General features: G+C 39.1%; 1 protein-coding gene across 12 annotated transcripts in view; it reads right to left on the bottom strand.

Moving 5' to 3' along the window:
• The window catches only part of nbeaa (neurobeachin a), a 121,618-nt gene that overhangs the window by 24,348 nt on the left and 84,566 nt on the right, over positions 1–12,704 (bottom strand). For 7 of the 12 annotated variants that reach the window (XM_058789076.1, XM_058789084.1, XM_058789085.1 and 4 more), the window contains exons 15-27: positions 11,491–11,553; positions 11,003–11,100; positions 10,337–10,429; positions 8,791–8,899; positions 7,992–8,073; positions 7,742–7,865; positions 5,772–5,964; positions 4,416–5,435; positions 2,999–3,216; positions 2,557–2,710; positions 1,947–1,970; positions 1,103–1,186; positions 238–418 (exon numbers count right to left, since the gene is read on the bottom strand). In XM_058789076.1, coding sequence (XP_058645059.1) covers positions 238–418; positions 1,103–1,186; positions 1,947–1,970; positions 2,557–2,710; positions 2,999–3,216; positions 4,416–5,435; positions 5,772–5,964; positions 7,742–7,865; positions 7,992–8,073; positions 8,791–8,899; positions 10,337–10,429; positions 11,003–11,100; positions 11,491–11,553 — 2,443 coding nt within the window. The remainder of the gene's footprint in view (positions 1–237; positions 419–1,102; positions 1,187–1,946; positions 1,971–2,556; positions 2,711–2,998; positions 3,217–4,415; positions 5,436–5,771; positions 5,965–7,741; positions 7,866–7,991; positions 8,074–8,790; positions 8,900–10,336; positions 10,430–11,002; positions 11,101–11,490; positions 11,554–12,704) is intronic. The other 5 variants (XM_058789083.1, XM_058789089.1, XM_058789087.1 and 2 more) reach the window with 3 other exon arrangements.

Genomic DNA, 12,704 nt, shown 5'->3' with positions numbered 1-12,704 from the left:
ATATTAATAATGGGGAGAGAAGTGAGTCATTCGAGGAGTGTAAACACTGCGGGTCTTGTTTGATTAATTGGCTTCATATATTAACTTCTTTTTAACCAGTGGTTTTGTTGCCACATGAATTAAATACAGTACTTCAGCAAGGTACAAAAACCTTATATATTTAGTCAAAGAACATGCAGTATACAAAAAAAATGACACATTTCAAATATTTACATGGGTAAGATACATCACACATACCTAATCGTAGACACTGGCGCATTAGCCCCCCTGACGACATGTTCTTTTCAGCCTCAATCTCGCTGAAATTGAGAGAGCTGGCAAACACGAGCACATCCACCATGGCCATCAGCCGGCTCAGAAATGTGACCGCTGTTTCTGACGACATGCCCTGGGTCGCCTCCACATTCTCAAGCTCCGTCTGGGAGGACACACATACACATAACCAAAAGGCCAGAAGTTTAGAAATACATCCTAATACATTTTGAAGCAAAAACACACACAGAGTAATGCTCACATTTATACAGGATTATACTACTGCCAATGTGCTGACAAACAAACAAATGTGTGATAGCAGCAAATCAATAATGCCAGGCCAACTTCACATGAAACATGCCTCTCAGAAACATTTAGTTGGGGAGGAAGGTGCTTGGAAATCCTCACACCACTAGAAGGAAGTGTGTTCAAACCAGTGTGACACCCATTTGAGTGTGAACAGGCAGTGCTGTGCACGCTTAATCTTTGCGGTGGTCAGGAAACACGTCACCATTTTGCAACATCAATATCAAAAGTTCAACAATTACATAGTGTGTTACAAAGAACAAACCTTTTTACAAAGCAAACAAAAACAGACCCACTATGGAGTCTTTCAAGCAGAGGCAAAAATGCTTTTAAATTCTTTTTAAAGCCTCTTGTGAAAAATATGGGGTGATGGAGATATGAACCGCTATCTTAAAACACACAGCTGAGTGCTAAAAAAAAAAAAAAACATAATTGATGTTGAAAACTGGGAACATGCTTGTTGCTAGGAGACATAATAGTGGCGAATAAGAGGTCACGCAGTGGTGCATTGTGGGTATATATAGGGGGAATAGCTCGGACCCACCTCCGCCCCTGTGCCAGAGCTTCCTGGCAGGCTATTAACTTCATTGCTTTTTGTCCCTTTCTGTAAACAAGAACCTCCTTGTGTCTTTATGACCAACACAGAGGGGAACAAATGAAGTTGAAATTTAATAACGACCCTTATAAATGGACCAATAGAGCCGGGGGGCTCATCACTGCACCATGGTGTGCGCTAATTTATTTAATGCAATTTAATATCAGCATCTGTCTGTTTGAAGGTTTTCCATGAATAACAGACGATTATGATGGAGGTCTGATAAGATACTTTATCAGATACGACCACTTAAACTGATCATATAACAGAATAATACTGACAAATTTGCATTTTAATACATCCATAATCTCATATTTAAAGGTGCACTCAGTTTGTTTTACTAATTAAAAGTGTTCTATGCATGAAGAAAAAAAAAAAAAAGTACTTCTGAAAATATATTTAAAATCATGTTCACTCACTTTTTACATCATATGATCAGCCAGATACCACTCACTACTTACTGGACACTTTTACATAGATAATAAATTAACTTTTGCATGATGCACTTATAATTCCTCTATACCGAATCCAAGGTGGCTGGAATATTGTTCAGCTTAACATGAACATGAATTACTGAGTGCAACTTTGAGTGCAATACATACATCATAAATCTTTTATGAATAAATTGAATGAATGTACACACTCAGTCTGAGGCTGAAAGAGACAGAAAAGATGGAAATGATCTGAAATGGATCATACATTCTGAACTGTGGCATTAGTGATATTAAAATGTAACGTTAAAAAATAAACAAGACTGTGAATGTTAGAGAAGAATAAATAAATTGGAACTTACAGGGTTTGCACTAACCTTAGAACTCTGTACATGCAAAAGAAACAAAAAAGACAAAAAAAAAAAGAAGAGAGAAACAGGGAAGGGCAAGAAGGAATTAGAGGCAATACAGACAACAAAGGATACAAAGGCACAAAAAAGCTGGTTAATAAGCAATAGAGTCAGTCAGAGAAAATTTCTGAAAAAGCTGTAAGAATGTTTGCCAGAAATAAAAAGGTTAGATTGCAGGTAAAGTGTCAAAGAACAAAGGAGAAGAGAGCGGCAAAATTAGAGATTGTGTTCATATTTAAGATCTTGGGGTAAAAGCACTGACAGAGGATGAAATTTGACATCAGCAGCACTCAAGGATGTTTACATGTGTAGGCAAAAAAATACTGATCTGGATTCAGCACTCTTATTCTTGAAATCTGTATAAGATCAGATATGTATTGTCGCCATTCAGCGCCAATATAACATTCAGTGATATTCTTTTTTCTTCTATTAGATTCTAAATGATCCCATTACAGCCCTTCCAAACAAAAAAGAAAAATCAGCCACTGGAAACTGGTTTTACAATTCAGGGATGTTTGTACTGATGTGAATATCCACTAGGGGCCGCTCAAGTGCCACTTACAGATGGGGAGGTTGCAGCAGAGAGCAGGGGAAGGATCCCGCCACACGCTATAATGATGTTATCAACCATCTGAGAAATGAGGTGGATGGTGTTGTGGACAAATATAATGTTCTCGTTACTGTTTACGAAGTCCATGACCGATTTCGTAGAGTGGCTGAGAGAAAGAGAGAACAAAAGAAGACAGCAGTGAAGCAAGAACATGTAAAAGCATATAACGTGTTCGTCTTTTCAGAGTTTTACTGTCAAGTAACACAAAAGAGGTTACAGAGAACTAGAGTATGAGATCCTTGTTGGTCCTAGAACAACTAATCTGATTTTACAGACAAGGCTAGGAGTAAGGTTGGGGTTAGGGTTGGGGATCAGAGGGTCAGAAAAGTTGTTCCAGGACAAAAGACGTTCATCTGGGAAGATGAACCAAAACCAAAGCCAAAAACTCTCATACCTCCTCCACATGTGTACGTCACTTTCCAGAGCGAACAACAGGTCAGTGAGAAGGCGCTGATGCATGGGTGACCATTTGAATTCTGGGATACGGAACATGGTAGTTCGAGGGCCGGGGCTAAACTGTCGCCGCTGTTCCTCTGTCATCGGCATGCCCCTGAAGCCCAGATCCACACGGAGGTCCCTCTCCATCTGACCCGACATACGACCATGAAGAGCCTGCAGAAAAGCACCAATTTAATAATTCGTCCAAGCCATCAGATTTGATTGCTTGTTAGTTCATAACAGTATTCATTTATTTAATGAGTGGCAACTCATAACGGTCTATCCTTGGTCGAACATAAAAAGAGATGCTTTAAAGAATGCAAGTTATTCAATAACTACCTTGTTACTTCCTCGAAATACTGTCCTCAGCCAGAGATTTCAAATCTCATTTGTGTCAATGAATATTCCAGTGTTGTCCAATCCTGCTCCCAGAGGGCCACCTTCCAGCAGAGTTTAGCTCCAGCCCCAGTTAAACACACCTGAACCAGCTAATCAAGGTCTTCAGACTCACTAGAAACTTCCAGGCAGGTGTGTTGGAGCTAAACTGGTGGTCCTTAAAAAGAGCAGGATTGGACAACCCTGATATATTCAAATATACCACAGTAAGACATGTTAAGAAGAGTTTGACAACAATGGATAAATTCTCAGATGCCTCTTAACCAAATGCAATGCACCAATTTTGAAATGCAATTTAAATGTCAATTTTAATTGAATGTGATTGCAATTGCAGTGAATGTTTTTTTTAAATTTCGGTTGGTTTCATTGCATTGTAAGGTTTCAGAAAACTGATGAGAAAAGTCATATGGACAACTTTACTCATTTTTGGAGCTTAACAGCATCTGCCCCCATTCTCTTTCATCTATGGAATAGGGCAGCATGAAGATTTTTTGTATTCCACATTAGAAAGTATGCCCTGTTTAAACAAGTGCATTTTTGTTTAATTTTTGCTGTGTTTCAGAAACAATCTCCGTCCACACTACACAACGGAAAAATGTCACATACACACAGGGCATGTGTTAAAAGTGTAAATAGAAAGTTGGTTGGCATGATGTTATTGTTCACACAGCCGTCAAGATATGCAGAGCGAATGTAGGCAGCCATGCCATCATTTTCAAAAGTCTCCGTTTTGGCTTATTTACACTGAAACGCAACCCTGGACTTTTCAAACTAAAACAAGGTCTGCAACGTTTTCGAAAGTTCCAGTTTTCGAGGGTCGTAATGTAAATAACAGGCGTAACCTTAGCAAAAGAAAATGCACTAGTGTAAACTGTAAGTCACACAGGTTTGGCACAACATGAGGGCGAGTAAGCATTTCCGAGAGTTACCATCAAAAAATAATAAATCATATCAAAGACAGAATGAGTGATTCGCACCTGCGTGGTGGCTGTAGTCTGAATCTTCTTCATTTCTTTGTCCTTTCCATCGTCGGATCTCTCTGTGTCTGAAGTGGTGCTGGCTGCATCGCCTCCACTCTTTCCTGCCCTGGCCTCCCCGACCTCTTGCTCCAAACACTCTGCTGCCCTGGCTGCAGCCTGGGCCTCGGCTTCTGCCAGTGTGCTGATGTCCGCCAAGGAGCTCTGCAACTTAAACCCATCATCTTCTGTTAGGCCACTTGGGGTTTGAACCAGATCTGAACCACAAGAAGTCATGTGGGCTAGCAGGCTGAGGTCGTCACTGGCGCTTGAAGTGTGTGGAGTTGTTGGACAAGGAGGCTGTTCAGGGCTGGGCAGCACCAGGGGTTCCGTCGACGCCAATGAGGGAAGCAGCTTCTCATCCACCTTGGGGAACAGGAAGCCATTGTTGCTGGGAACGCTGTCCTTCTCATCTGCGAGTGTGATTAGAGGACCCATGTTCCCATCGTCTTCAGTTAAACCCACCACAACGCTCTCCTCCTCTTTGGGGACAAGGCTCCCATTGAGCTTGTGAACTGCTGCACAGTAGGCGCTGTCCAACAGCGAGTCTACTTCCACCAAGGGACCATTCTCCATGCCACCACCTCCTCCGAGAACCTCCGGGGACAGATCCAGATCATCTAATTTAACCTCTGTAGCCTCCACCTTCTCAGCTTTGATGTCTACCAGCAAGTCATGGACTTCCACACGAACCCCTGCGGCCGACCGTTCGGCTTCGCCCTCCGGACCTTTGGTCTCAGCCAGCAGAATCCGAGAGTCTGCGTTTTCTCCATAGTCTGCCTCGCTCTCTGGTGTCTGCGTCTGAGATGTGTCATCGATCTCACGGATCTCCAGGTTTCCGTTGACAGTGGTGGGTTGGGCGGAAAGGCCGGAAATTGTGCTGACGGAACCTTTCTTTCCTTTCTTGATGTTCTCTTCCTCTTGCCGTTGGTACTCCTCGTACATCTTTGCCAAGTACTCTTTGTGCGCCTCATAGGTCACCTAAAGAGGTGGGTAGCAGTGTTGTGAGTCTACCTCGGTGTTGGTCTACTTTCCATGCAGATTTTTTATTTTATCATCTCCACCATTAGATGGATTCAATTGGATCATTGCAACACTTGTACAATTAGGAAAAAAAGACTCAGAGGTGTTTAACTAAATCAAATACTATTACTGTTAACATGACCAAAAGACAAGACCAAAGAGTGGAGATGGTAAAAATAACAACTCTTTCATCCATCACTGACATAAGGAATGCATTAAAACCATTAAATGTGATATTACCAAACTAAATATATCAAGAAAAGTGCTAAGAGCTGCAGATCGGCTTGCTCTAACCTTGGAGTGGGCGATGGAGAGTGTGTCCACCCACACGCGCCAGCCTCCCCACTCATACTTGATGGCATGGTAAAGCAGGATACGGAATATGTTGTAGACCATTTCGGTGATCTTCTGCTCCTCTGGGTTCTTTGGGTTAATGTAGCCCAGAGAGAACATCCAGTCCTGCCACACTGAACACTGCAGCAGACACCTACACACATTACAAACGACACCATGTTGCCAATTTAGATAGAATGGACTAATTATTCACTCAAGCAGAATGTTTACTGATGCTAAATTTTACACCACCTGTTTTTAACAGTGACTATACGCTAGTTTTCAAAAGATACTTAAATGTGCATACTCATTTCCTCCATTTTTGCATCCTTTAAGTCATCTAATGCTCATTTGAAGTTAATCTTCCAAAACTTTATACTTCCATAACTTCAATAACACTGTTACATGTAATCTTTTGAACACTTAAAAATAAATATCCATGTCCATTTTTCATACTTAACATTAACGTTGTGATTTTATTTTGTATTTCTATTTTTTAATAGTGTGTGAAATGGTCTGAAAAATCTTTCAAACAGCAGTGAGCTATATTATAGTCACAGGTCACACTTTATATTAGGTGGCCTTAACTACTATGTACTTATTGTGTTCATACTGTATTGCAAAACACTATTGCTGCTATTGAGGTGGGATACGGGTAAGGTTACGGACAGGTTTGGGGGTATGGGTAGGTTTAAGGGTGGGTTACGGTGTAAGGGATGGGTCAACAGTGTAATTATGAATGTAATTACAGAAATTAATTACAGATGTAATTACATATTGGTATTTAAAAAATGTAAAAACATGTATGTACACAATAAGTGCATTGTACCAAATGATTCATTCAAAATGTAAGTACATAGTAGTTAAGACCACCTAATATAAAGTGGGACCTAGTCACATGCCCTAATTATTACCCCATGTTTAATTCATTCCAGTAACGGAAACCTAGAAACCTTTACTCACCATAATCAGAACTAAATCAAATCTAAACTTAGAGAATCACTCTGTAAACAAAGGCTGAATGTATCAGATCCACATAAAAACAAACAGCCTACGCAAAGTACTAAGGAGGGAGCGCTTTATGATTGCTGGAACTTGCTGGAAATACTCCTTCACTCTTGTCATCTTAGATTCCAGACACGTTTGCTCACTTCAGAATGCCGGGCTTGTTATGGAATACAGAAACAAGCAGTCCCACTTCACCACTGCTAAAATATGCATTGTGATTTTGGTATGCAGTTGTAACCATGGCAGCAGCTGACTGAGTGGGCCTGGGTGCATGGTGCGCAGTGGGCTTGTTTAGGATAGAAGTGTGCAGATACACACACACTCAATTTACCAAAATCTTACTAATGAGCAAATAAAGCTAACACGAGTCCAACAGGTGACAGTCAGGCTTAGCCTCCGCAGGAGCCCACGAAACGGAACAATGCAGAGAGAATGCCACTTCAAATCTTCATTCCTCAATGCATTAATTATGACGCTAATTGATTTAATAGGAGGGAGCGTCTTTCCCACTGAGAGGGAGACGCTAAATGCTTCTGATGTTTGCATACAGCTTGCGTGTATTAAATTATTGTAGTGTCTGCATATGTCTGGATTTCTGCGAGCATGTTTGTATGCAAGAGGGGATTTGTATGGTTGTTTGATTCATCTTGTAAAATTATTTTCTCTGTTTATCTATAAATATTAGTGGTTGTTTGTATGTGTGTCAGGTGTTTTCTCAGAGAAGGTTAGAGAGGAAATGCCTTTTTACTCAACAGTAAAAAGCTATGAATTTCTTATGAATATAAGAATATTCTAAGCTAGATTGTTTTCAATTGGCCACAGCATGAAAAAAGTGTGTCCGTATATCAAATGGAAAAAGAATTTACTTTAGACAAAAAACCCAAACACAGATTTAGTACTACTAGTGTGTACAAACGGCTTACCGTCTGTTCTCTCTGCTGTTGCTGAAGAGTTTGATCATGTCGGACAAGAAGAGGCGTCGTACTTCCATCAGCTCAGCGCTGGGGGAGGAACTTTTAAGCAGCGTAGCCACAACCTTCAGAATCACTGAGAAAATCAAAAAGACAAAGGAGAGAGAGAAATGGAAAAAGACATTGCTTAGACATTGATCTGGTGTGTGTTGAAACTGATCTGATAAAATAAGTAGAAATGAAATGAACAAAAGACACTTACTTGGGTTTTGGATCTTGACTGTAGAATCGGGTTCTGGGTGAGGCTTGTGCACCACCTGAGTGCAAACCTGTTCTGTTAAGATCTACATTAGACAAAATTCAGTTATTTACTTACATGTTATTCAAATAAACACAATCATCATTCTTATAAATATATTAAAGATGAGATTTCAGAGAGAACACTTTCTATGAAGCCTTAATAATGTGTTATAAAAATATATATGAAAATAAATAATTAATACTTTTGCTAACACATTATTTAATATATTCTATTTCTTAACTTGGATATTATCATTTTAATAAACATTGGTGTTTATCATAAAGCTGTTTCAGACACTTTTCATGCCTTTTACTCTTGGTAAACTCACTACATGCACAGCCTCTTGTGGTTCACTGTTTTAAGAACTGTGGCAATAAATATTTATGAATAGATAAATGATTACAATGGTTATAAAAAGGCATCATAATTTATTAAAATGCATTGAAGTGTATTTTTCCCCTCATTCTAAACTCGTTTTACACAAAGATATGAATATTTCTTGTTATTGGACAATTCTGCTTCTAGTAAAATTGAATCATGGTAGTTATAATCATATAACCTTATAGAGAATTTCTACGATGGCTGTGGTAATTGAAAATGTTTGCTTCGCTTTGTGAGATTCTCCAATTGTGACAGCCACCATATCCCTGAGAGCAAAACATACTGTGTGGACCTTTAGAAATACCTTTATAATGCATTACTGTATAGTGTATATAGAAAGTGTTTAACCTAGAACCGTTATGTGCAGACGAGTGGATACCTCATAGAGTGTGTTGTAGGTGGTGATGGTCACAGTGCTGGTGTGCATCATTAGTCGCTCTCCGAGCAACGTGAAGAGGCTGTGTGTGTGCATGATCTCCACCTTCCTCCTGTGTGCACACACACACACACACACACACAGAGCACAGGGGGAAGTGAGATAAGAGGCGCACGTGTCATGTTGTTTGCGGTGACATTGACAATGCAAAGGCAGGTATAAACTCACTGGTTCAATTTTACCCCACAGCCTTCCACACCATTAAGATCAATGAGGAGACGCATGCTACTGGCACACTGATGCGATTAGAAGTGACACCGCACTCCTCAAGGGCACACACATACACAAACACACAGCTGTCAGTGGCCCTCTTACAGCCTTTCGGAGACATCAGTGTTCCCGAGCACGTCAGTCAGGGGAGGGGACGTGACAGCACAAAGACTGCCGATCAGATGCATTTAATTCACCTCTCAGACAAGGCTGAAGATGCGTATAACAAATTAATATGCAAATTAATGACACACAGTCCTGCAAGTGGGTGTGTCTGACAGAAACCTAAATTTCCTAAATGTCTGTAATAACAGATGTATGAAATCTGGGTTACACTTTATTTTAAGGTGTTACAGTGTAATTATACATTTAAGCACTGAGTAATATTAATTCACTACCTGTACTTACTGTATGGTTAGATTTAGGATTAGGGTTTGGCTTAGGTTTACTTACATGTAATTATGCATAATTTATTGTTATTATAATAGTAAGTACTAGGACAAACTTACTAGGAAAGCAAGTTTGAAAAATGACACTAACCAGATTTTATTTTATATTCTACTTGAAGAATAATTTTTTTTAAAATACAATTTTCTTTTTAAGCAGGAAAGTGATGGATGTCTGAATAAAGATGAATAACATCAATACATTGTTTTTACAAAAAGTAAAAGCAAAGTTGTAAATAAAACAGATTATTTCAGTCTCATATATTTATATTTCAGTCTTTCTACTTCAAAACTTCACATTTAATTTGATTTGTCACTTGGCATTCCTTTGTAATTAATTGTGATATTTACTAGTATTTCTGAGTGAAAATTGGTTTTATATCGAATTGTTTTCTTTGTAGCATCTTGTCTAAAGCTCTGCCTTGCCGGACACACGAGCTGTCAGAACAATTATTCCAGCAGTAGCCCATGCGTTTAACACTTCCTGTCAGCTGCAGAACACTCATTCTCCAAATGTGCTCTCTTCCCTTGCTGAAAGGGCAGGTACACATAGCCGGGTCATTTCTGTCCATGCTGTACCTTTTGAACTTCTAAAATGCGGCTGTATTATAACCAAAGGGCCTATTTTTATAAAAAGGTTTTAATGTACCAGACTTGCAAAAATATGCACTGCATAAGCTCAAGAAATTGAAATGAAGAAAACTTAACACGACAATTACCTGCACAGTAGGAATGACCCAGCCGAGGTTTCTTTGCATGCCAACACACCAACACACAACTTTGTATGCTCATATACAGGTCTTCACACAAATGTCTTGATTATTAAAACTCACTTGTGTCCCAGATGTTTCAGGAAGTAGCCGAGAACTTTAAGAGCTTGGACTCGTATACTCTCGCTTTTGGAGGCCAGGAGCTTGTAGATGACTCTGAAAAGTAACGGAGATACAATTTTGAGAAATGTGGTGACATTATTGAATAACTGCAGATTTGCATTCTGTGTTTGCACTTGCTGTGCAGTTTGAGAAATATAGATGGTTTTTCTACCCACCCTCATATCATTCCAAACCTTGTGCATTTTTTTTTTCACAAATGAGGATATTTTGAGGAATTTTGTTTAGAAAATAGTTCCAGTTCTCATTGACTTGCATTGTATTTTTTGAATCAAAAGAGTTTTTATCTTCTTCTGAAGAAAAAAAGACATTTAGAACAACATAAGGTTGACAGAATTTTCATTTTTGGATTGATTTTTCCTTCAACTATGGAAAAATTATGAGAACAATCTTGATTACACATTTGAATTGATTGACAGCCCTAATAATAAAATATCATAAAGATACCCAGAGGGTGTGAATTCATGGGGAGGGCAGTTACAAGCACTTAAGTCGCTTGTGATGGGTTGTGAGGCGAGAGGGAATGTGATTGAAACAGCTGTGACAGCCCAAATCTATTTCAGTTACGTAACCAGACTATGCAAGAGCCGTTTGTCCCCGAGGCCTCACCGTATTCCATTCCTCTGGTCGAAGGCAGGGATCATGGAGGCGGGGTGCTCAGACATGAGCGCGACCAAGAGCTGGAGCACATCATGGATGTTTTCATCCTACAGGAGAGTAAAATGAACAAACAGACATTGAACCACACAACAGTAGACTGTAATGATCCACCAGATACCCTTAAAATGTCTGGGTGTTATATAATGCTGCACTTAACTAGCAGTTTTCAGGATTCATTTGGTGTTTTCAATCAAATGGCTGCAGAGATGGTGCATTACTGCAATTTCATGGGACTCAATCAAAGCATTAATGCAGCTTTCAGGATAATACTAGCGCCTTCCTGATGGACTCAAATACTTCTGCACTTCTGACACCTGAGGTGAATATTTCAGCCTTCCAGACAGATTTAAGCAGCTTGTTTTTTATTAAGTTTTTTTAATAAAGGCTAAAGAAAATTAGACCACAAGACCTTTGCTCCATTTATTGATCAGTTTTACCTCATGCATGGTCAGCAGGTAGTTTAATATGCTCTGCAACTCATCTTCCTTCACTCCTCGGTCCTAAAAGGAAAAGGAGAGCACAAAAAGTTATGTTGTGAATAATTAATAATTTAAAGACGTCTATCAATTTAGAAATTAATAATAATAATAAATAATGACAATAACATTTTTCTAATGCTTGAGTTAAAGGTTTTAAAGGCACCTGACTAAACGTCTTGCAATGTATTTCTTGCATGCTATGGATATTGTTTTTAAACATTTTTGACGTCTGAGGAAATTTACTTATAAAACTGAAGCTTAATCGATACTTAAATTGGGTATTTCAAGGTTCTGAATGAAAAGGAAAGCATTTGATGTTGCGGGTAGCTGCTTTACATTGTGTAAGCGTGAACGAGTCTCATTGCTTTGTTTGGTGAAGTGAAGGGCATTTCTGATGGATTGGGGCCACTATTACAAGCCGCTCGCGATGCTAATAACTGCACGAAAAGCGAGGAAATGTGGAAAGGGGGCAGAATATAATAGAAATGAAACAAAAAGGCAGTGGCTAAATGAAAAAACGTGCTGCTTGGCAACCACATCATGCTTCTCAAAACAGGACAACATCCTGTGCACGTAACACACATTGCTTTGTGTCGAGCGATGATCCATAATGCAATTCTCTCGGTGTTGGCCCCATCAAGCCGTCTGTATTGTTTTTAAACAAAGGCAAATAAACAAATTTCTGCACGACTGCCTTTCAAACTGGATCGAATTTCAGGGAAAAATTAGGATAAATTGTGTTATTTTAACAAAGCAAACGTGTCTTCTCGCTGTCACTGCTTGGGAACTAATGCATTTTATTCAGGCTGCCCGAATCATTGCAATGACATGTCAAATAAAATCAGTTTTGAAGAACAAAGTGCTGATGCACATAACAAGGCAGAGCATAAATGACATGGAATGTGCAACCACATGTGACAAAGATGTTTTATTATAAAGTCTAATTTTGATATTTTTTCTTTATTTCTGATATAGTCTTTGATGAATGGATCAATCACATTTGAAATCAAATTCAAAATGCACAATTAAGAAAATAAAAAATATATACAGAACAAGAATAAATTATACAGTTTATCCAGCATATATTCCTCTCTCAACATACTATAATTACACAAAATTATACTATATATACTATATTATATGTACTCACACACACACTAAGTGAGGATAGC

Source organism: Onychostoma macrolepis, chromosome 10 (genome assembly GCF_012432095.1).
Source record: "Onychostoma macrolepis isolate SWU-2019 chromosome 10, ASM1243209v1, whole genome shotgun sequence".
NCBI lineage: Eukaryota > Metazoa > Chordata > Actinopteri > Cypriniformes > Cyprinidae > Onychostoma > Onychostoma macrolepis.
This window is presented reverse-complemented; position numbering and strand designations above follow the sequence as displayed.